The sequence below is a fragment of the Rhineura floridana genome, chromosome 1 (genome assembly GCF_030035675.1).
Source record: "Rhineura floridana isolate rRhiFlo1 chromosome 1, rRhiFlo1.hap2, whole genome shotgun sequence".
Taxonomy (NCBI): Eukaryota; Metazoa; Chordata; class Lepidosauria; order Squamata; family Rhineuridae; genus Rhineura; species Rhineura floridana.
The window spans coordinates 213725146-213749526 of record NC_084480.1 but is presented as its reverse complement, the minus strand read 5'-3'; the positions used below and the strand labels follow the sequence as shown (position 1 = coordinate 213749526).

General features: G+C 39.9%; 1 protein-coding gene across 6 annotated transcripts in view; it reads right to left on the bottom strand.

The window, feature by feature from the left end:
- Positions 1 to 21562, bottom strand: part of NUP153 (nucleoporin 153) — a 50806-nt gene extending 29244 nt beyond the window's left edge. For 3 of the 6 annotated variants that reach the window (XM_061592161.1, XM_061592170.1, XM_061592179.1), the window contains exons 1-8: positions 21154 to 21561; positions 10407 to 10623; positions 8428 to 8640; positions 7077 to 7216; positions 6858 to 6986; positions 5638 to 5754; positions 5481 to 5525; positions 5343 to 5396 (exon numbers count right to left, since the gene is read on the bottom strand). In XM_061592161.1, the coding sequence (XP_061448145.1) occupies positions 5343 to 5396; positions 5481 to 5525; positions 5638 to 5754; positions 6858 to 6986; positions 7077 to 7216; positions 8428 to 8640; positions 10407 to 10623; positions 21154 to 21291 (1053 nt within the window). In that variant the 5' untranslated portion in view covers positions 21292 to 21561. Of the gene's footprint in view, positions 1 to 5342; positions 5397 to 5480; positions 5526 to 5637; positions 5755 to 6857; positions 6987 to 7076; positions 7217 to 8427; positions 8641 to 10406; positions 10624 to 21153 lie in introns of all 6 variants that reach the window. The other 3 variants (XM_061592198.1, XM_061592209.1, XM_061592188.1) reach the window with 2 other exon arrangements.
- Between the last annotated feature and the right edge of the window lie 2819 nt (positions 21563 to 24381).

The following is a 24381-nucleotide window of genomic DNA, read 5'->3' as shown; positions in this document are numbered from 1 at the left end:
GGCCGAATTAACGGCCACTCTAGGCGGCGTACATAGAGTAAAATATAACAGAGTAAAATATAACATATAATACAAAACAACAATAAGTATACTCAATCCAAACCTACCCCCATCATACAAAAATTTAAACTAAATTAGACAGAGGTCTCGAATGCCTGCCTAAAAAACCATGTTTTCAGTTCTCGGCGGAAGCCTGTCAGGGAGGGGGCATGGCGGAGATCATAAGGCAGAGAGTTCCAGAGGGCGGGGGCCACAATTGAAAATGCCCTCTCTCTGGTCCGCACCAGCTTAGCTGTTTTGACTGGTGGGACCGACAGAAGGTCTTGGGAGGCTGATCTCGTTTGGCGGCCTATCTGATGATGCTGAAGGCGTTCCTTTAGATAAACTGGACCAAAACCATGTAGGGCTTTAAAGGTTAAAACCAACACCTTGAATTGGGTCCGGTAAACAACTGGTAGCCAGTGCAGATCTTTAAGTACTGGAGTGATATGATCTCGGCGGCGGCTGTTCTTGATCAGACGTGCCGCCGCGTTCTGTACCAGCTGTAATTTCCGGACCGCCTTCAAGGGTAGCCCCACGTAGAGCGCATTACAATAGTCTAAGCGAGAGGAGACCAGGGCATGTACCACCCGTGGGAGCAGATGGACAGGGAGGTAGGGTCGCAGCCTTTGTATCAAATGTAATTGATACCAAGCTGCCCGGCTCACCGCCACGACCTGAGCCTCCATGGACAGCTGGGAATCAAGAACAACACCGAGGCTGCAAACCTGGTCCTTCAGGGGCAATCTTACCCCATTCAACACCAGGTCAAAATTACCCAACTTCCTCCTATCTCCCACAAGCAGTACCTCGGTCTTGTCGGGGTTCAGCTTCAGCCTGTTTCCTCCCATCCATTCACTTACGGCCTCCAGGCACTTGGAAATGGTATCCACAGCCATCTCTGGTGAGGACTTAAATGAGAGATAGAGCTGAGTGTCATCTGCATATTGGTGGCACTGCAGCCCAAATCTCCTGATGATGCCCCCCAGCGGCTTTATATAGATGTTGAATAGCATGGGAGAGAGGATAGAACCCTGTGGCACACCACAATTGAGAGGCCAAGGGTCTGAAGCCTCATCTCCCAATGCCACCCGCTGGTGCCTATCAGAGAGATAGGAATGGAACCACTGTAAAACAGTGCCTCCTATTCCCATTCCCCTCAGGCGATACAGGAGGATACCATGGTCAACGGTATCAAAAGCCGCTGAGAGGTCCAGGAGGATGAGGAATGTATGTTCACCTCTGTCCAACGCCCTCCTCAAATCATCCACCAGAGCGACCAAGGCTGTTTCAGTTCCATGCCTTTCCCCCCCTCAAAAATGCAAAAGATGAAGGTTAGAGTATGGGGCAAGGTCAGTAATGGGATTACAGGTACTCTGGGAACATGGCTGATTTTTAATTAATTTCAACAAATTATGAGACTGACAGAAAAAGGGTCTGGATTTTTTTACTTTAAACTGTGGATTCTCTCTTTTGGGTATCGCCATGAAAACTTAGAGGGTTGTTAAGCAAGCATTTCTGAGTTCAGGACTATAAGTTTTGTAAGATCTTGTTTTGAAATGAGCTTATGGGAAGCATCAGAATTGCATGGGGGGGTAATTTCAATTTTACATGGTAGAATGTGAAAAATCCATGCTGGTTATAGTATACAGCCACTCTTGTGACTATATGATTAAGTTTAGGACTATATATTATGGGCTGGAGAATCTATTGTGACAGTCTAGTGGTTAAAGCAGGTAGCTTCATAGTCTAGTCATAGCAACCATACTAGATGGAAGTAAAGAGTGATTGGTATGGCTCTTCCTGCTTTGATATATATTGTCAGGAGAACGTATTCTGCTTCAAATAGACAGTACCCTGGCAAAAGCAATAAACAGGCAAAGATCCAAATATTGTTGCTAGTTAGTATGCCTCCCCCAATGCTCTTAAGAATGTCTGAGCTTTTGATCAGTGTACTTTCACTCTAAAAACTGTGAGAAGGTCTGTCTTCAAACCCACACTAACAAAGTGGATCAATACCTGAATTTTTCTGTGTTATGAAGTGTCTGCTGCTTCTGTGCCTGAGAGGATCACTGTTGATTCCACTAGTACTGCTACTTCAGCTGTACTCTCTACCAACAGACATTGGTAGGGCAGCCACATGGGCACCAATTATACCACTGTGCATCACTATGAGTGAATAACTTTGGTTCTTCCAAAGGTGCCTTCAGAGAATGAGCAATTCAGCAGGTGGTCTCAGGGATCCCATCCTGGGATGGATACAGCTTTTGATACAGTGAATGTTTTTTCACTGTAGAAAAAAGAGAATGTTGGACTTACTATGGTAAGTTCCTTTTCTGCAGTGGATGGACGGTATCCTACCCACCCTGGAGAGGTGACTCTTACTGCTGGAAGGGGGTGGTCTCAGGCTGGCAGGGTTTCAGTCAGTACCATTTGGCTGCTGGGATGCCTAATGCCTCTCTCTTACATTTCATTTTGCCTCTTATGTTTGTTATTAAGGGCAGCAGTCTCTGTATTATCAAAGAAAGTTCAAGCATTTCTAAAGTTGTTTACTGTTTGTGCAATGTTATGTCCCAAAACTGAGGGAGGCTCTCTTCTACACAGGACAGCAGTTAAATGCATAATCCTGCCCACTGGAGTGAGTAGATACTCTATCCACTGTAGAAAAGGAACTTATCACACTACGTTCAACATTCTACTGTCAATGTATTGATTTTAGAGAATAGAAACACAATAAAAAGTTTAAGTTTTTTTTAATCCCAGCATTCCACTAACCCTATATTTTGATTGGTGCAAGGACAGTAATGGGACGTGTGCACCAATTCTGTTGGGTCTATAGCAGGGTCAGATTTCAGCCACTGCTTCAAAGACTAAAGTAGTGCAGAAGACTAAAATCATGACTACTTTTTGCAAATCAGTAGGATTTTCCAATTAAATACAACCTAACAAGAGAAAGAGGGAGAGACTCTGTGTGTGTGCATATGGGAGGGAGCTATATGCAGACACTGGGTTGAATGCAAAGATGCCTTTCCATAACTGAAAGGTCTTGGACTTTGGGGACCATCTCCTACACTGTTTTGTAAAGTCCTTCGAACCTCTGGAGGAGATAGTCAAGGACATAGGAGAAAGGAAGATCCATGTCCCATTCTGTGATTTTTCTAATGCACCCCAGCATTGCTGTATTTATTTCCTAGACACAAATGACTAGGAATTAGTCATTTTATGTTGTAGGATTAATTCAGCAAATGGCAAAACAAATCCAAAATTTTGTTTATTCTTACCAGAAGTAATTTTCTCCTCCCACCATAATACAATAACTGAAGAAATTGGTTTGCAGCTAAATATAGCAACAAGAACTTAAAACTTTGAAAGACTCTTTTAATGGAAGTTGCCTACATCTTCTGAAAGTACTATGCAACTTCCAAATGATGTTTACCATGAAAATTCATTATTATTGTCTGAAACCAAGTTAAGGCATTTTTAAAAAGTTATAATTATTTGATTATTGTAGAAAAGTTCCAAATTGGTACACTGAGGACTTCAGAAAGCCAGCTGCACTATACAATGATATCTGTAATGATTTTACTCAAGAAACTAAGTGGGTTGTTGACAGCCTGCTCACTTCAGTGGCAAATCACCAGCAAACCTCTCTTGGCCAACTATTATTGCTGCCAACCATTTACTACATGATGAATAGACAATTCCTCTTTTTTCACTTAATAACAGCTGGGTACAGTATTCGTTTTCTTTATGACATCCCTAGTATCTGTTGCCTGTTAGCTAGTGTTTAATGTTTCAGCACAAGTGTGAGTCAACAGCTTGAACATTTTAACTACAATAGTGTTTGTTTATACCAGGCCAATACTGCAAATAAGTAAATTAAATTTAAAAATAGTACTTTCATGAAAAGGAAATAACGCAGCACAAGACTAAACAGATTATATCATGAGAAATAATCTAAAGTTAGGGTAATAAAAATCCTGTCATGCCCCCCATATCTTGTTATCGTATCTTATTTGTTAATTTCTTATGCCTGTCAGTATTTCTCTGGTGGTGACTCTGGAATGCCCTCACCAAAGATTGGTGCTGATCTTTTCAGGGCTAGGTTAAGTCATTTTTATTTGTTCAGCCATTTTAAAGATTATGTTATCTCAGTCCGATTTTAGCTTTTGCAACCTCTCTGATACAATGTTTTTATTGGGTAACAAATAGTATTGATATTTTTTATGTTTATTATACATCACCCTGGATTCCATTGAATGAAGGATTGTTTAGAAATATTTTAAATATATACAATTATATTAAAAATTCTGAAGACTTAAGATGAAAGACTTGACAATTTTACAATCCCTATTCTCACTCCTTGATGGGAGCATTTGGTGATATCTAACATTAGTCAAACTCAGAGTGGATCTACTGATTTCAGTGGGTCTGCTCTGAGCATGACTAACATTGGCTATCAGGAAAAATGTTCGCATTTTTTGAGAAACATGCCAGGTTTTTTTTGTTTAAAAAAAGAAGCTATTTTCCGTAACTATTGGGCAAATGGAACAACTTCTGTTCACACAATGAAGCTTCACCTCCCTCTCCTGCCACCACACTCCCTGTAATTGTTCTGCAGTTCCTCCAACTCTCCAAACCAGACTGGGGGGTGCATGGGGGGGGAGGGGAAGTATTCTTGCTCAAATGGAGTTGTTCTGCTCATATAATGGATTCTACTCACTATTTGCCAAGAGATGCATTTCCTAAAGTCTTATACTTACACCCTGTACATTACAAGCAGGTAATAAAAAAGCAATATTAAAATGTTTGGAGAGGGCCTGACAAATCTGCATTTTCCCTTAGGGATATATCCAACAGCTCTCAGAGAACAGAAGAGCTGGTAAACCATGTGGAAATTTTGCCTTCTCCTGCTAAGTACAGCTTAACATATAACACTTCTGGCAAATCTATGCCTCTTAATTTCTCCTTGTTGCACATTTTAGTCCGGATAACACAGACTAACCGGATAGGGACATTAAATATAGAGGATGCAGTGCAAGATTTAAATGTCTTCATCCACTGCTATTCGTATAACCTTGGCTTTATAAAAATTCAGTTTAGTATTCCAGTAATATTTGCTCTAGGTGACAAATTTCAAAAGCAAGTAAACAGACAGATTTTTAGCAGAAGTAGGCAAATGCTAACAGCTTTCTTTACTAGAAGTCATATGGCAGTTTCATGTGACTGCTGCATATCAAACAACTAAATCAGTTCAGCACTACTCAGAAGCAACTAGGACTTCAGGTTGAAAGTTAGCTTACCCTTTTCCTTGGTGAATGGAAGCCGGTGATATTTAGCATACTCCTTTCTACAGGCTGGAAAATAAAAGAAAAAATTAAGTAGCATTATTGTTTTTTAAAAAAATAGGATGCATTAAAAAAGTTTGAAGACTAACTTACAGATGACAATGAAGAAGAAATAGAAGAGGGAATTCTTTTGGCATCCTGTTGAAAAAAAAACATTAAGTTAAGCTACATGTATTCAAAGCAAAGGTTTACTTAATGCAATTCATGTTTAGAAAGTTTCATGTTATGTATTGAAAAATAACAAATTTACTGCTAATGGGCTTGACATCTTCTCCAGAGACTGCAAGATGCGTCGTGCAGTGGAACTTGTCACTCCGTAAGATTGTGCATTCACCTGCTTGGCTTTCATTTGCCTTCTTACTGGTGTCTAAAAAAAGATTATAGAAGTTACAATGCTTTATTTCAACCTCTACTTGCATGGTACTTAATCAATTATCATGTCGGCCACCAAATGTCTAGAAGGGATTTGGAGGCTCAAATATGTTCATTGTGGCTCAGATAATCTAACCAGGGCTGTGGAGTCGGTACGCCAGACCTTCAACTCCGACTCCTCTATTTTTCTACTGTCCGACTCCGACTCCTTCATAAATGGCAAATGTATATTAACTAGTAATAACAAATTTACTGTAGTAAAATGGTAGCACAAGGCATTTCATCACCACCACGTGAATCCAGAGCTTGGAAAAGTTACTTTTTTGAACTACAACTCCCACGAGCCCAATCCCTGGGGCTGATGGGAGTTGTAGTTTAAAAAAGTAACTTTTCCAAGCTCTGGATTCACATGGTGGTGATGAAATGCCTTGTGCTACCATTTTACTACAGTAAATTTGTTATTACTGGTTAATATACATTTGCCATTTATGAAGGAGTCAAAGTCGGAGTCAGAGTTGGTACATTTCTACCGACTCCGACTCCACCCAAAATTGCTCCCGACTCCGACTCCACAGCCCTGAATCTAACAAGAGTCTTTTCTGCTGATTTCATATATATTAATATTTATTATTTATACAGTATCAACGTACATGGCACTTTAGAAGCTTCAGAAGCAAAAGACAACAGGTCCTTGCCCCCAACGAGGTTACAACCTAAATTTTCTTGGACAGTGAAAAGACCTGCAGTATTGGGTAATTAATTGAAATTGGAAGCAAAAACTTTTGAACTCCTCCTTGCAGCCATGCTGAAGAGGAAAGAGGAAGCATAAGCATGATGCTCGTGCACATAAGCCTGGCATACATGAGCATTACATACGAACCACACCATTGTATGGTTAAGAAAGGGAGACCAGAAACTCACAGGTTTATATTTCAGTGCTGTAATGTTCTCAAAACAATTAAATACTAATGTGGTACACATATAAGTATACTATGGAAACTACAAACAGAAAAGCTACATGAGCATGCTCACTATACGCAACCACCCCCTTCTTTGACTATCCCCAAATCCACCCTAGATCACCAGCATAATTCTTACTTGATAAGGAGTAATCCGTGCTTTAGACTGTCTTGCTGCTGCAGCTGCACCACCATACATGGTTTTCCCAGGATAAAATGGAGAATTCCCCAGTTGGCTTGTCTTGAAAATGGATGTGTTACCAAGTGACTGTAAATATACATTGACATCTAATTAGCAAAGTGGATACAGAAGTAGCATAGTTAAAGCAAAGTTGTGCAGGACTTGTGCAGGACTTACAGGGGACAGCGCTCCAAAGGTAGACAGATTAAACCCAGGCTTTTTAGAGCTGGTGGCTGAATGCTGAGAAAGGGAGACAGGTCTTTCCATCTCTGCAGACCAAAGCGGTGGTACTGAAGCATTTTTTGAAACAGCTATATCTAAAACAACAACATATGTACATAATTGTATCAATACCTTATTATGTTATAAAATATAACATTCTCCCACTTTGCAGTCTCTTTTGAATGGAGTCTGTAATTTAACATGTGGGAATTTATGACGAGATACAGACTCTCATTTCTGAAGGTCTTAATAGATAAGAAAGATCATAATAGATCAGATCTAGCAGGTTTTCACTCCTCCCAAAACACACTGGCACTTACTGGTGATCACAGGATAATCATGAAGAGAAACATCACGCAAGCAGGTACTCTGCAAAACTCTACACTGCCACTACATGGACTACAAATATCCTTATGCTGGAGCTGACTGATTAAAAGTTTAAATATTTTTGAAAAATAAATCACTGAGCCAATGTTAGCTCACATCAATATTATATTCCTGTATAACAACAGATTTAAACAAGTATGGTTAAAATCACCACACAACTAGAAGTCTGTGAATGCTGTTTTGACTGAAAAATGATTAATCTCATCAAAATCTTCAGAGGTGGCTCTGCTCTATGTCCTGCCACCATCCAAAGTTAGATGAATAAATACACAGGACAGGGCAGGAATGGAAAACCTGTACCTCTCCAGATATTTACAGACTAACTCTGATCAGCCAGCATGGCCAATGTTGTGGGAGGATGGAGTTGTAGTTCAACATAATCTAAGAGTCACAGATTCTTCATCCCTAGGACATGGCCTTCTCAGTGATGGCACCTAAACTCTGGAACTTCCTCTCTCAGGAGTCCCCTTCAACATCCTGTAAAGGCTATACTGTTCCAACAGGCTCCAGGAATAGTTTGTGATGGCTGGCTCCTTTACTGTGTTTTTTAAAAAATATACTATTATGTTTTACTGATTGCTGTACTTCTCTGTTCCTTTTTTATTTTTAACTGTGCTTCGTGTTAATTGCTCTGGGGGCCTTTGGGATGAAAACAAGCACAGACATATTTACTTGGCTCCTTCTATCAAAGGATCATGGGATAATCTCCTTCCCTCATACTGTGTTGCCTCTCAACATTTCCCACCTCATCCCAATAACAGCATTACATTACTAACATCTGAGTGCTAAAACATATAGTTAATAATTGCCATTTGTGTATAATCTGTTCCAAGGTGATATCAATGAAACACAACCATCTAGTCATGTTATGGAATAATTATACAAAAAATTACCCTAAAAAATCTGATGAACTTGTTACCTTTATCAGATGCCCTTGAAGAGAAGCCACTTGTAGTTGAGATGTTGTCATCATCGTGCTGAGAGGTAGAATCTTTCATTTCCTTTCCAAGTGAAAGTCCGGAATTACTAATTGGAAATGCAGACGATGTGGAGGGTTGACAAAGTGGTGGTGGGGAATCCAAGATGTTGAAATTAAGATGACTCCGATGCAGAGAGGGTCTTGTTAAAATATCTGTGAAATTTAAACCAGATCTACTTGTTGAAGGCTCTCAAGGGGAACAAGGCAACACAATAAGAATTCCCTTAAGTAGCAAGTATGCATATAGCAGAGTCAAAATTTATTTACTATCAACAGTAGTTCTACAGCTAAGCTTCAAGTGTAAAAAATAGATTATAAACTAAATTTAACTTGTACCACATACAAGCATACATGGTTTCATCTATCCATCTGAGAATAGCTACTACATTTCTTCCAAGTACTACATAACTACGACACAACAGAAATGATAGCATTAATAATGACTCATTAGTTGAGATGTTAAAAAAAGAAAAAAAAAGATGGATCTTTGCAATCCTAATCTATACTCTGGTGTTCAAATAGATTCATAAGGATAACAACACCATATTATAACATGACAAGTTAAATCTAAATGTGCAGAAAATAACTTAACTAAGGCTGCAACGCTAGCCACGCTTATCTGGGAGTAAGCCCTAGTGATTTCAATATGTCTTACTTGAGTAGACATGATTACATTGCGCTGTAAATTACCTACTGAGTCATTAGAAGGCCACAAGATTGTTTACCTACCCATGTGTAAACAAAAAACTTTGGCTACAAGTTCAATCTTACCACCTCTCTAAAATATAAACTGCATGACACATCTACATTTGGGAAAGAGAACTGCATAACTACTGTTTCCTCTTTCCAGTAAACCCAGTGGTACATTAGAAGAGGTTATCCACTCAATGCAAAGGGTTACCAGTTCAAATATTTGGTTCAATTTGCAAAAAATAATAGTAGTACCACTTTATTGATGCTTTTTAAACTTTGTTTAACAACATTTCTGACCAGGAGAATAAATGAGAATATGAAAAAAAACAATTAAATGCTTGTGAACTGAGATTTGGATCCAAAGACTCTACCATGCAAGAGGAACTCCATAGGGCTGGAGATCATCTAGATCAATTTAGGGGGGATTAAAGAGACTCCAGCCTCCTGATCACATAGAAGGAACTTTGGAACCATGCCCATCTATATTGCACTTAATTTAAAATATAAGTCACCTAAGACAGGGATTGACTGATTATTTATTTATAACCTGCCCTTCCTCCGAGTAGGAGCGCAGATTATGTTTGCTCAGCTCTTGCCATACTAGGCCTTTTTTGCCTGGGAGGCCAGATCATTATCTCCTCCACCCATGGCCCAACTTTGACAGGTGGATGGGACCACCCACCTGTCAATCATCTGATGTGTCAAAGCTGGCCCATGGGATGAGACAGGTATGAAGCAGGATTTAACCACCCATTCATCCACTGAACGAGACAACTCTAAACCACCCTCATATCAGCTGCTTTCTGCAAGGTTAAGCTGCATGCAGTAGTTCCCTACAGAGACCCCAGCAGGATTGGCACCCCATTCACCAGCAGATGAGCAGGTTAAATTCTGCTTGCTGCAGGGATTGACTACACAAGCCTGTACCTTGCAGGGGACTGATGTGTGCCATCGAATTAAGCAGAATTGAACCCTGTCCATCAGATTAACAGGTGGGTGTGGCTTTTGCAGGCTCAGCTGTAACCCCTGGCAGGCCAAGATTAGCTCATGAGCCAGAGGTTCTACACCCCTGCACTGGAATCAAAGTGTCTGTAACTACTATGTTTTTAGCATTTCTCAAGTATCCAGTTAATCAGTCTATAAGCATATATTTGATATACGTAGGTAGATCTCTGCATACAATTAATAGAAGCTAGATATAATGTTGGAGAGAATTTTCAGCCTACCATCTAAAGGAATTCTTGCAGGTTCGGGAGTAATTCGTCCATCAATCTCAAGGGTATTGTCAGCATCATCATCTGCAAAGGCAGGATGATAGTTTACACTCTCCTCTAAGCTCCTTTGTTCACTTGGGGTTGCTTCTTCGTTTTGTCTGAAGTATCTCTGAAGCCAAGTTGGAACCATACTCTTCACAGATTCCTTCACGATATTTACAATTCCCTGCTTTAAATAAAGAAATGGTTGTTTATTATATTTGGAACATCAATTACAATGTTTGGCTTATAAAGCTACAAACCTGCCTACTATAACCCAACTGTAGGCTGTTAGCAGCTATTTACAATGATATGAAGCAGCCTGAAATAGCAAATTGTTATAACTTCTATTCCAATTATATTAACATTTTAAAAACAGGTGCTTGCATTCTGCAGTTAACACATTAACCCATAATGACTCCTCAGTGTAATCATCAAGCACAGAAACACTCCTAATGTGCAGACGTTGCCTCAGTTCTGCTACCCTATGATGAGTGTGACAAGCCCCCAGCTTCCTCCCAATCTTGGAGGTGGAAAGGACAGCAGCTATCTTTCCCAGGGCAACTGCCTCCAAAGCACAGTGCAGGGATGATTCCGTTTCCCTCTCCAACTCCACTGTTGCAATTTTGTGTGTGTGTCCTGCTTCCAAAGTGCTCCAAGTGCCTCAGAAACAGTGCCAAAATAACAAGTTCAGCTTCCAGTCCTACCTCCAAGCTGGAAAGGGAGGTGGATGAGATAGGTGGAGGTTTTTTTGCACTGTGCTTCCATGCAGCACAATTTCAAGTATGTTTCCCCACCACCCTCCCCAAATTCAGACTTGGAACTACAGCTGGGAGCACGGAATTGTCACTGACTTTGTGCTGCATTTCAGAGGTACAGGTGAGGTCAGAGATTAGATTTCTACTCTTTAGGGGAACAGCAGGGTCCTGGAAACTATAAATTTTTCATTGGCCCAAAAGCCACCCAGAATATGTAGAGTCTTCATAATGAATCTTTTGGAAGTGAACAAGAGGACATAGCTCCCAAGTGATGTCAAAACAAATTGGGGAAATAAAAGCAAGACTACACTTCCAAAAAGTATTCAGAATTGCAGGATTGTTCAGCCTATTAAGTAGTTTCTTTCACTTTGAGAAAATAATTCACATACTTGGCCTTTAGGTTATTGTATATTGAAATGAATACGTATCATTGCCTCCAGCATATTCTTTGGAAACAATTGAAGTGTTACATTAAAAGGCATACTTTTTTATTCAGCTCAATCTGACTTCCTACTTTTATTTTAGTTACGTCAAACGATCATGTTTTCCCTTTCAAAATTCTGGACTGAATAATTAGATGAGAACCAGTTATATTAAGAATGTTGTATATTGCTTGTTAGAAAAGACAGATTACCTAAAATTGTTACTTTCCTCCCAGTTGTGAAGAATTCTTATACATCCAGCACTGTATTGCTCATCGTAAATTATCATTTATTCCCATTTGCCTTCTTATGTATATGCCTAATGTCTCATTAATTCAATAAAAATAGTCATGGGATGAAGACACATATTTCAGGAACATTCCAAGGATTAAAAACTACTGAGCTATAAGAAGCAAGGTAATTTCAAACAATTCCTGTTCAATCTTCAATGAAGATGTAATTTTATAATAGACTAAACTAGGGATGGCTAACCTGTATTATTAGGGGGGAGGGAACACTCTGTTCTCTGGACACAGCAGCCTGGATACTAGAAGTATGTTGTACCACACAAACTAATATCTCTACAAACGGACAGGCTCCATAAAAGAAGTTGGCACCATATAGCATAAAGAGCTTCAAATGTTATGGCATTGCTGAAACATTACATACAAAATCCCACAGACATAATATTAAAGTGTGGATTTTAGTACACAACTTGAAGCTTTTTTCCCTGCACATATGGTCAAATATTTTTCCATAGCTCTGATTAAAATGTGCGAGGGTGGCTAGAAACCAGATATGACAGCTTACTGAGGTCTGTCTCTGGCCTCTGAGCTGCCAGTTTATAATAAGAGGACAAAATAATTTTCCTACAGTCCACAACTAAATGTAGTTCAACAGCAAGAAAAATATATGCTCTTTGTGACAAGGAATAGCATCGAAAGGTTGAAATAAAATTATGTCCTCAGTAAAATAAAAACCGCAGAATTTGTGCCACAGAAAGCGCTTTGAGTTTTGGCCAAAAAGCTCTATCTTCATCTCATCTGACCACAAAACCTTTTTCCACATCACAGCTGGGCACTCTCATGCTTTCTGGCAAACTCCAGATGTGCTTTCAGATGGTACTTTTGGAGTAATGGATTCTTTCTTGCCACCCTCCCGTATAGGCCACTGTTATCCAGTGCTCTTGATATGGTTGCCTGGTGCACCATTACTCCATTTGCCGAGTCAACTTTCTTCACGCGTTGCAGAGCATGTCTAGAGTGCAGATAGGGAATTCTAGTGAGCTAGCTTACAGATTTCTATGAAGCGTACCGCTTTTGATGTTTCCATTACTTTAATAAAACAAGATTTGATTGCACCTGCGTCTCAGCCTCGTGAATCCCGCTCTGAACAGGACAGGGATAGACTTTTTAAAAAATTGTTCATTGGATCAGCAGCTTACATGTGACTATTTGTATGCTGTTTATAATACTGGTGTCTTGCTTGTTTTGCTTTACATCATTTTTGTTTTTAAAACATTTATTTATTTGTTTTTTATGACTTGTTATTGGCTCTTTTTCCTTTTTTTTGTTTTAGTTTTGATTAAACAAAATGACCAGGAAATGGTATGAACTGTATGCTTATTAGTAGCAGCTAGAGGAGCTGCGTTGCTCACCTGGCTTCCCAACGCAGAGGTTGATGCCAGTAACTGAGAGGGAGAGGTGGCAGGGGCAGAACCAACCCAACACTCTGCCACAACCCAAAGGGCAAAAAAGAGCATCACTAGCCTAGAATTTTCAAACTGAGAGAGTGTGCTAAGTCAGACAAGGGATGGGCTGATGAGCGTTCAAACACAGCTATTTTGTTTGCACCTCAAGAAGAACTGATATACTGCTTGAACAGGACAGATGCCAGCAGATGATGTTAAGGTATTCATTGAAATTCATTTTCATATAAGTTGTGAGCTTCATAAGCCAAGTGATGGAAATGCTTGTATACTATCTGGAATAAGTTCAGAATAAAGATGACTCAGTTAACAGAAATTAGGGTTAGAAATAACTAACATTCACTACCCACAAACAGGAAAAAAGAGATCCTATTTTTTAGGGTAACATTATGCAACAGGAGCCAAGGGTTTTATCACATCCACACCATACATTTAAAGCATTCTCATACCACTTTAAGAGTCATGACTTCCCCTAAAGAATCCTGGGAAATGTAGTTTGTTAAGGCTTTGGTGAGTTTTTAGGAGACCCCTCAGAGGCCTACCTTAACAAAATACAATTATATAAGAACATAAGAGCCTGCTCAATCAAGGCCAACGGCCCATCTAGTTCAGCATCCGGTTTTCAGTGGCCAACCAGTTGCCCATGGGAAGCTCACAAGCAGGACCTGAGTGCCAGCACACCCTCCCCTCCTAATGTTTCCAGCAATTGGTATTCAGAAGCATATCACCTCCAACTATGGAGGCAGAGCATAGCCATCATAGCTAGTAGCTTCATCCTCCATGAATTTGGCTAATCCTCTTTTAAAGCCATCCAAGTTGGTGGCCATCAGTGCCTCTTGTGGGAACAAATTCCATTGTTTAACTATGTGCTGTGTGAAGAACTACTTTCATTTGTGTGTTCTGAATCTTCCAACATTCCCCTTCATTGGATGTCCACGAGTTCTAGTTTTATGAGAAAAACTTTTCTCTATCTGCTTTCTCCATGCCATGCATCATTTTATACACTTCTATCATGCCACCTCTTACTCACCTTTTCTCTAAACTAAAACACCCCAAATGCTGTAACCTTTCCTCACAGGGGAGTCACTCCATCCCCTTGATCATTTTGGTTGCCCTTTTCTGAACCTCTTCCAGCTCTACAATATCCTTTTTGAGATGAGGCAACCAAAATTGAACACAGTGTTCCAAATGCAGCCACCTCGTATATTTGAATAACGGCATTATAGTATCCGCAATTTTATTTTCAATACTTTTCATTTGCCTTCTTCACAGCTGCTGCCCACTGGGTTGACTTCTTCATCAAGCTGTCCACTACAACCCCAACATCTCATTCCTGATCAGTCACCGCCACTTTAGATCCCATGAGTGTATATGTGAAAATATTTTTTTTGCTTCAATATGTATAACTTTACACAAGTTTACATTGAATTGCATTTGTCATTTTACCACCCACTCACTCAGCTTGAAAGCCCAAGTACATTATGTCCACTGGATCACCTCTATCAATATACTTGTTGATACTCTCAAAGAACTCTAATAAACTCATGCTGGTTATTTTATCTTTAACAATACTTTCTACCAGTTTTCCCAGGGCAGAAGTTAAACTAACCAGTCTGTAATTTCTGGGGTTCTTTGGGAGAAGCCATGACTGTTAAAGTAGTATGAGAATGCTTTAATGTACGGTGTGGATGTGACCACTGATAGAAGACTGATACAAGAACATGCTATTTTGGTGCAGAAATATTTGCAAGATCCAGACCCAAATGCCCAGGGTTAATTTTCTTCAGGTAAATTATCCCACTGCAGAGACTGCCAAAAGATAGGTACTCAAATATACTGAACGCAAGGTAATCCAGATCTATTTCACAAAAAAGCTTCTTACAAGTATAATAAAACAAATGTTAGCAAAATGTTCCATATCCAAATTATATTTGAAGCTCTTTCTATGTTTTTGTTGTTAATCACTTTGGGATATTTCATGGGAAGTGATTCATAAATGAAATAAAATAAATAAAAGATGTAGTAATTCAAAGAGATTTACTCACAAAGATGCTTAGGATTAGAGCTTTACAAGGAACACAAATCTATTCAAGCATACACCCTTAGGCAAAAGGTGAGGAACACACTGCCAGAATAGTGTGTGGGGCTTTCTTAGAGCAACTCTGGGTGCTCCTTTGCCATGTCAGAAGTTGCAGTTTTATATTACTTGCTTAGTACCTTGTAAGGTTCTTCCCTCTGCTTAGATATACACTTTGGACATGTAGTTGTACGTATGGTATCCAGAACTGCCGTTAAAAACAAAAACACAACAACCTTTAAATCCTCCTCTCCCTCAACTGTCTCCAGGCAGCAGCCATGCTAGCAGGCCACCTCACTGGGAAGATGGGAATCAGGGCTCATTCCATCACGGACCCTTCTCTTCTCTCCCTTTACTATAGTCCAATGGAATGGCTACTGCTTCTCTGTACACATCTCAGATACCCCTTCTTTTTCTATTTCCCTACCAAAGGTATAGCTGCAGCTCCATTTGGGTTGCCTTTTGTTCATTTTCTGTACTCCACAGACCTATTTGCAACCGCATGTTACCCCTCTTTTTCTACTTCACCACACAGCAATCTCCTCTCTGAACCCCTATCTTTTGCCCATTCCACGTCTTTCTATACAGTATACCTATTCCTCTGCTGTTCCTTTTTCTCACACTGCCATCTCCTTGCTACTCCCTTTTCCAAAATCTGTAGGGCTATCTGCACTCCCTTTTTCTCTTTGTATCCTATAACTCTCTCTTCTCTGTATCATCACAAGTCTCTCTGCACCCTTCTCTCTTAGAAATCAAAGGAAGAAGTTAGAAACTATTTCTGTTTAATTACTATCTCTTTAATCTCAACTCTCTCACTAATCTTGGCAGCAAGGCTTTCACTTCTCCAGTAATGAACAGTGGATTGCGCAGCATGGCTGCATGCAACAGGCTAGACAATCTGGTGTCAACTCCACCATGCGTCTCTTAATCCAGGAACATTGATAAGGTGCTAATAAAGTTTTGAGAAGTTCATTTTATTTCAAAGGTGTTCTTTTATAGCTGGGAAAGAGGGGATAAAGCAGTCAAATGTGGCAATAAATCAGTGACAAAGAATCTATTTAACTTTTATAGAAAAACGATAGCCACTGATAGAATACTTTAAATCTGCCCATATATTATATATGAAATCACATATACATTACACACGATGTGCACATTAGACACCTAAGACAATATAAAATTGTGTATAATAGTACTATCTGGCTTTGAATATTGGGGAGAGGGCTAAAGGTTTCCCTTTTATTTTGTGGAACCAAGTGTTTTTGCATTAGTGGAATAATCAGATGGAGATTTGTTAAGAGAACAGTTTTGAGATGTTAAAGTAAAAACGTTTTCTTCACACCTCTGACATCATACATTATACACACAGATATATTTGGTTGCACAATATAGTACAAGTCACAGAGCTGGACCAAAATATTCACCACAAATTGAAGGGCCTTTCCATTGAAGGGCCTTTGTTAATGGAGATCCAATCCAGCGAATGCTCATACTCTGATGACAGGACATTCCCATGGAAAATAAAATTTTGGCTACCCCCCTTTCCCACTGCAGTCCCACATGCCGCCTCCCACTTTGCTCTCCTGAACAAGCGTCTGGAACAGATTTTCAGGCAACATTGGAAGAATGAAGAACTGCCAAAAATCACCTCTTTCCCCTTCTACCCATAGAAGTGTCCAGTTAGCAGAGTTCTGCCAAACAAATCCATATCCAGCAGATAGAATATTTGTATATAATGTGCTATAAACAGCAACAGTATTATAAATACAGGGTTGGATCCAGACTTAGTTTGTTGAACTGGAGTCTCATAACTGGAGTCTCACTGAAATATATGAGACAAGTTAGTTATGACTAAAATCAAGATTGACATGTCCCATATATTTCAACAGAATCCAAGTTCAACAAACTTAGGCTGCAATCCTAAACCCCTACCCAATCCCAACCAGCACATGCAGCAGGTGGGAGTGCACTGACAGAAGGCCAATTCATCTGGCCAACACCTCCATTCAATCCAAGACCCCACATAGCCGAGTGTGTGCATGTGTGGGAGTTTGAACTCCGTTAGTCTGGGTCCAACACATAGTTTGGGAGCCATGTGCTTTAAAGGTTGGTCAGGCAGTTATCTGCTACATAAGATCCTCAAAGTCAAAGTAATGAATAGATTATACTCAAGATGCAAAGATCCGCTACTAATCAGAAATAACTTAACTCCAAATGGTTTTTTTATCTTGAATGATATATGGCCTCTAAAAGTTAACTTGGAATGATCCTTCTGCAGTGGTTCCACAAAAAGCAGCAGTTTACATTACAAGGATTATTTTTATTGGATCGATTTTGCTAACAAACAGGCAAAAATGTGTTTAAAGCAAAACAAAGTATTTTTTTTAATTATGTAGAATCTGCTTGTATACAGTAAAGATTTAGTAGACAAAAGCTCAGAAAAAATAAACAAGCAAGGAAATCCTCAGTGATTTGTCAATTCACTTACATTTCTTGGGGCTTACCAAGTGGGAATAAAGGAAAATAGTAGTGTCTTTTTTTAAAAAATGTATTATTTTATTTGTTCTGAAATACAACACTATTTAAAATCCTCTCACATACATAATTTGTAAAATTCTTAACAGGATTAAAGATACTAAATTTAATCTTAAAACAAGGTTTATAGGGATTTAGGCTTCCAAGATTTACACATTCCATTAACAAAGCCCAAAACTAATTAATTGGATTTAGATGATAATTGCACAAATATTAAGGCAGAACAAAACTGTGCCACAAGACAAATGAACTGCTGAATCTGCCTTCTCCACAAAAAAATCAGCTGTTTTAAAAATATATTCCCTATAGAAGTGAAAAAAATCTTTAAAGCTACAATTCCAGAGGTGAACATTATAAAATAGATAAGAAACTGAAACAATTACAAAAGATGTAACACTATCACGCTTTATATACAGATCAAAAGGAGATGACAAATATCATGCCCATAAAATGTTCACCCATTTAATCCATACAGTGTAACGGTGGTAACCTATATGAGTTGTATCCAACCTTAGTCATACTCAGAACAGGCACACCAAAATGAATGGCCGTTACTATCTTAGATCTATTAATTTCAATATGTAAAGTCTGAGTAGAACTTGCTTGACACAAATCTATGCATCCATTGCTATAAATACATAAATTGTACTTTTTAAAGATGTTTTTAAAGCTTTTTTAAAAAAAATGTTTTTAACATTGTTTTAGTGTATTTTAAGGTCTGTTTTTATGATGTTTTAAAGTGTTTTTAGCACTTCTGTTTGCTGCCCTGGGCTCCTGCTGGGAGGAAGGGCAGAATATAAATCGAATAATAAATAAAATAAAGAAAGAATTAGACTCTAACTACCAAATATGTCAAAAGTACAGACTACACTACTACACTAAGTACAGACTATACTACAGTACTACAGTAGGGCCCTGCTTATACGGAGGGTTCCATTCCAGACCCCCGCCGTAAAGTGGAACCCATAGACTATAATGGGGCCGTTGTGCAAAAATGATGCGAAAACATCGCAAAAGAGCAAAAATCTGCTTTAAAATAGAAAACGAAAGCCGCCACATTAGCAGAACGCCAGGAAGCGAAGGGCCGGGAAGCAGGGCTCTACTATACACTAAGCTGAGAAATGCAAAGGGAAACAGGAATCCTACCTTTAATAATTGCGTAGGAGAATTTGCTTAATCAGTTTCTCACCTCTACATAACAAGCTTCAACTACCTAAAATCCCCTATTACACACAATGATTATAAGGTATAGATGTTTGTCCTACTTTCTGCTCACACTAGTGGTTGTAACCTAACACTTATTGTAGTGTATAAACAGATCAGTAATAACCTCCCATGTCAAATGCATGACTCCTTTCAAATACATTAAAGGAAAGTGCTTTTCATAATGTAATAGCATTTAACTTTTCAGATATTTTCAAAAGCAATGTTTTTGAACATACCTGCAATTATTTTTGATCACAATTTATATGCTTTCCGGTTTTACAACTTGGGCCACTATTTTCTCTTGACTTGATGGGTATCTAGCCTTTGGTTGTAGTCTACAAATATCCTATTTATGGCGAAATTAGTATCTTCTCCTTCCTATTTACTTCATTTATACCCCACCTTTTATTTCATCATAGACAAAAATCCCATCTGATTATTAAGGCTGCAATCATGACCCCACTTACCTAGGAGTAAGCCCTATTAAACTCAAAAGGACTTACTTCTCAGTAGATATGGTTAGGACTGCAAACTAAATCCACAGGATCATTAATGTGCTTATGGAATATACTTGTATGATCTTTTTGGGGGGTGGGGTTAATTCCAGTCAATGCTTTTCACATTTTTCAGTTCTATCATAAAAACACAATTTACTGGCCACATTCACACCAGACATTTATTCCACTTTAAACAATCATGGCTTTCCCAAAAGAATCCTGGGAAATGTAGTTTGTGAAGGGTACTGAGAGTTATTAGGAGACTCCTATTTTCCTGGCAGAGCTAAAATTCTCAAAGTGGCTTAACAGTCAATCTCTCATTCTAGGGAACTCTTGGAATTGTAGCTCTGTGAGGGGAATAAGGGTCTCCTAACAATTTTCAGCACCTTTCACAAACTACACTTCCCAGGATTCTTTGGGGGAAACCATGACTGTTTGAAGTGGAATAATAGTGGAATAAATGTATGGTATGAATGTCACTATCCAAATCTGAAATATTTGTATGGATAGCCATTTCTATTTACATGTTGTTTAACACAACAAATACACCTTCTAAAGATGATCTTTATATATAATTCCATGCTGAACATTTCAGAAGACCACACAGCTAAGTTGCATTTAATGGCTCTTTAAGATGGGCTGGTATGCTGTGTACAGCTCACAAATTAATAAAATTTAAGTTCTTTCTAAACCTGTGCTTTAAAAAGCCAATTTGGTTCCTCCTAGTATTCAAATAACAATTGACTAATCATAATTCATATTTTGCTTATTATATTATCATATAAGCACAAACATAACCAGATTTTGTTTCTCAAATGTACCATCAATGAAATCAAAGCACAGGTGTGGAACACTCAGATGACACTGTGCACAATTACATATTTCAACCCTAATAGTGTAATCCCAACCGTATCTACTCAGAAGTAAGCCCTGTTCTATTCAATGGGGCTTATTCCTCGGTAAGTGGGGTGAGAACTGCAGCCTAAGCCAAGGAAGGGTTCTGTGATTTGTAAAGGTAAAACACTACCCCTCTCGGTCCTATTTTTAACAAGCGATCCCGCTAAAAAGACTTTCGGGAAAGAGGAAGCATTGATTCCGACGAAACACGTTTTGCTTTTCTGCCTTCCTTTCCGCCCCAAAAGAAATCAAGAAAGGGGAGAAATCCCATAACCACACTAGTGCCTCAGAGGGGAAAAGGGAATCCCGTTCCCCGCCCCCTGAACTTTTAACATTCATATCGCTGGGGTTTCCCCTCGAAAATCAATTCCTCTCCCCTTCACGCACGCCCCCTTCGCCAGGGATTTTCTTCCCCCTCCCCTTCCGCGGAAAAAGAGAGAAAGAACATCTTTCTTCTCCTCGAGCTACCAGGTGGTTCACCCAGAACGTGGCCTGGCTATTTCTCATGCCGACCACGGCGACTTCCACGGGGGCGGGGGGAACAGAACATGAGCCTCCCCGGTCAGTTCCGGGGGCTTGCGGTGTTCGGCGAGCTACATGCGCCCGCGGCGGCCTCTCACCTGCTTGTTCCTTGGGTAAGGCTTCGAGGAGGCCGCTGCCAGGTGGTATCGCCGCGTCCGGATCTTCCCGCCGCCGCCGCTTTCATAGCTGCCGCTGCTGCCTCCTCCCGCAGCTCCGCCGCGTTCCCCCGAATCCATATTGGGGCCTCCCTCCCACCCCACGGGTGCGCGGCTCAAACAGAGGCCTGGCCTAGTCCTGTCCCCCCCGCGCGCGCGCGCGCGCGCCTTTCCCTCACACTTCTTTCCCCTCCTCCTGCCCCCCAACCCGTACTGTGCTGTCACTGCCTCTATGACGATGCCCCGCGCCGCGCGGCCTGCCTCGCGCCCTCACAGGATGCCCTCCCTCTCCCTCTCCCTGGATAGCGCGCGCGCGGTGAATCCGTCCCTGCCGCTCCAGTTCCCCCTCCCTTTCCCCCGTCACCGTCTAGCCCGCCCGAGATTCCCCCTCCCTCCTTCCTTTCCTCCCGACCAACCAGAGGACACCCGTCTGTACAGATTTGCGTCACCAAACCGCGACCCGTCATCGTGCATTATTCTAGTCACTACTCAATGGTCCAACAGCTCTCATGGGAAATGTAGTTTTGGAGATAGAGGCTGCGCAAAAACACGGCTATCTTGACCTCCCGGGTGGTTGCCACTCCGACGCATCAATGCGCCACAAAATCTCGCGATACTTCCTTAGCAAACGTCGGAGGTCGATATTCTAGAATTAGAATTATTTTAAAGGCGCCTTTTTTTAACCCTTAACCAAGACCAGAATTTACGAACAGTACTTTCCATTACTGGGGAGAGGTCCTAATTTTGGTAGGGCGGTTGATCCTATTGGACACTAGCAGTACAGCGCTTTTAGATTCGAGACTGGAGACCATTGTTACTGCTTTGTCCACCCAGTAGTTCAGAATCAAGAGAAAGATCCAGTTACGGCATATATAGGCCTCGTTGACTGCAGGGGGAGCGTTCGGTAACGGTTTTTAGTAGCCCGCTATGAATCTATTAAATTGGTAAATCTCTTTTAAATCTAAATGTTGCTATAAGTTGGAGGATATGGTACCAAACAGTTTTAACGTAGGCACACAAATTATGTCGGTTTCTAGAAAAGCCATATTTTTCCCATTAGATTTCAAAATGCTTCCTTTCAGTTGGATCGTGTCCTTTACCTATCATATAATGCATTAAAGCATTTCAAAACTGGATAAACTTACCGAGCAACAATGTCTATCACTAGAAAGGAATATACCAAATATTATGTAGGCAAAGGCCATCACTTGCACAAAAACAGCATGATGAAAACAAAATAGTACATCCAATGTTCCACACAGCAAAACTAATAGCACAATACAAAAGAAGTGAATTGCTACTATTTATTAGCATTTTAACCCAAAGTTAGCAACCCTGTTATGTTTTTTTCTCCCTCCCCACTTTCATTGTTCTGAAGCATGCTGGCAGTTAACCATACCATATTTTTTTCATTTTTAATAGAACTGCACCTAGATCAAATATGAACCTGTGTATTTGGTTTGTCAGCCGAAACGATCAGGATGTCCTCTGCTCTCCAAATATTTTGGTACAAATTTTACCAAATTTGTACTTGAGCAACTACAGACTACAAGGCAGCGCTGCATTTCTGGGTTTCGTTGACTGTCCATGCCAGCATCAGCCCTCCTCCAAGGAAATCTCTCTGAACTCTCCTAATGTAAATGCAGAAGGAAATCTATTCATTCTTACCAAGTAAATTACTCTCAGATATGCTGGATGTGTATTTTTTGTTACATATATTAGGAGCTTCTAGCATCCAGTCTTGGGTAGAAGGGAGATGTTCTTTGTATATTAATCTCTGCCAACAATTCATGGAAATCTAAATCCAAAATATGTTGCCTCACTCAATCTAAGGCTTTCCTTTTCCTTGCACTAGCAAAAGTTCAGATGTGATTACTATTGTAATTATCAGCATATGATTTAACCCAGCCACTATCAGGAATACTAATCAGTGCGAACTTGGACTTTCCAAGTTTCCCTCTATAGGATTTGATCTAATAAACTAGCAACTTGCTATTTATTAGAGGACAACTTTGGCGAGTTGACTGCAGCTCAAAACGGGAAATGGCAGACCATTTGGTACCAGAAATGCTGTTCTTGGGTACTGATTTTGAATAGATTCAATCCTTCACAAAGCCATGTTACTCCAGAACTGTACTCTATAGAGTATCTTTCCCAGTGTAATTAGAATATAGGAAATTCTGCTTTTATGATTAACGTATAAGGGAAACTAATGACAAAATGAATTGAGTTACAGTAGGACTGGAGGAATGGTAGGTTCATAATTGCTATATACTTACCCTGGGAGTAAGCCCCATTGAACATAATGGTTACTTCTGGGGAGATATGCATAGGACTGCACTTTAATTTATATCCTGCCTTTCTACCCAAAGGAGACTGTAACTTGTGTGCAGCCCAATCCTATGCATGTTTATTGCTTGGCAAGTTCCACTGCGAGCACACAATTCTGGCCTTCACGTAAAGCAGAAAGAGTTCTCATTTTACTTAAACTAAGGATATGAAGTAATTGGATTTTTCTAGGTCAGCAACTACAGTTTAATATTATACATGAGCAAATAGCACTATGGACACCTATTAGCATAAATGCCTGCCAGTTAATTAGATTCTATCATCTCCCTCACACCCCTCAGACATAATAGACTTGTAAAGGAAAGGTATGGAAGAGTTGTGTACAGCCAAGAATAACCTAGTCCAGGGGTTCTCAAACTGTGAGAATGTACCCAGCATATGCTGGGGGGTAAAGAATGGCCGAGGAAGGAACTGGCAATCCCACCCCATATATACGGTCTGCCTAGTAAACGTCGCAAGATGTCACCCTAAGAGTCGGAAATGACTCGCACTGTAAGTGCGGGGACACCTTTACACTTAAAAAATATATTAAGTTGAAAAATTTAGTATAACAGTGTAAACAGATGATGTCCTAACCCTCTTTAAAGCTAATACCTTGTTCAATCATTATATTGCTAGCCCAATGTTTTAAAACTGTTTTGAACAAATCATCCAAAGACAGTTATTAAACCTGTTCTTCCATCCAAGGCTGATTCCAGCAATTAGTTATACAGGATTTTGTGCATGAATTGGTCAAGCACTAGTCACTATCCCTACGATCATCACAAGTTCCTATCTATGAACATTTAGCAGTTTCCAGCTATCTAGCCCTATCTCTGAAAA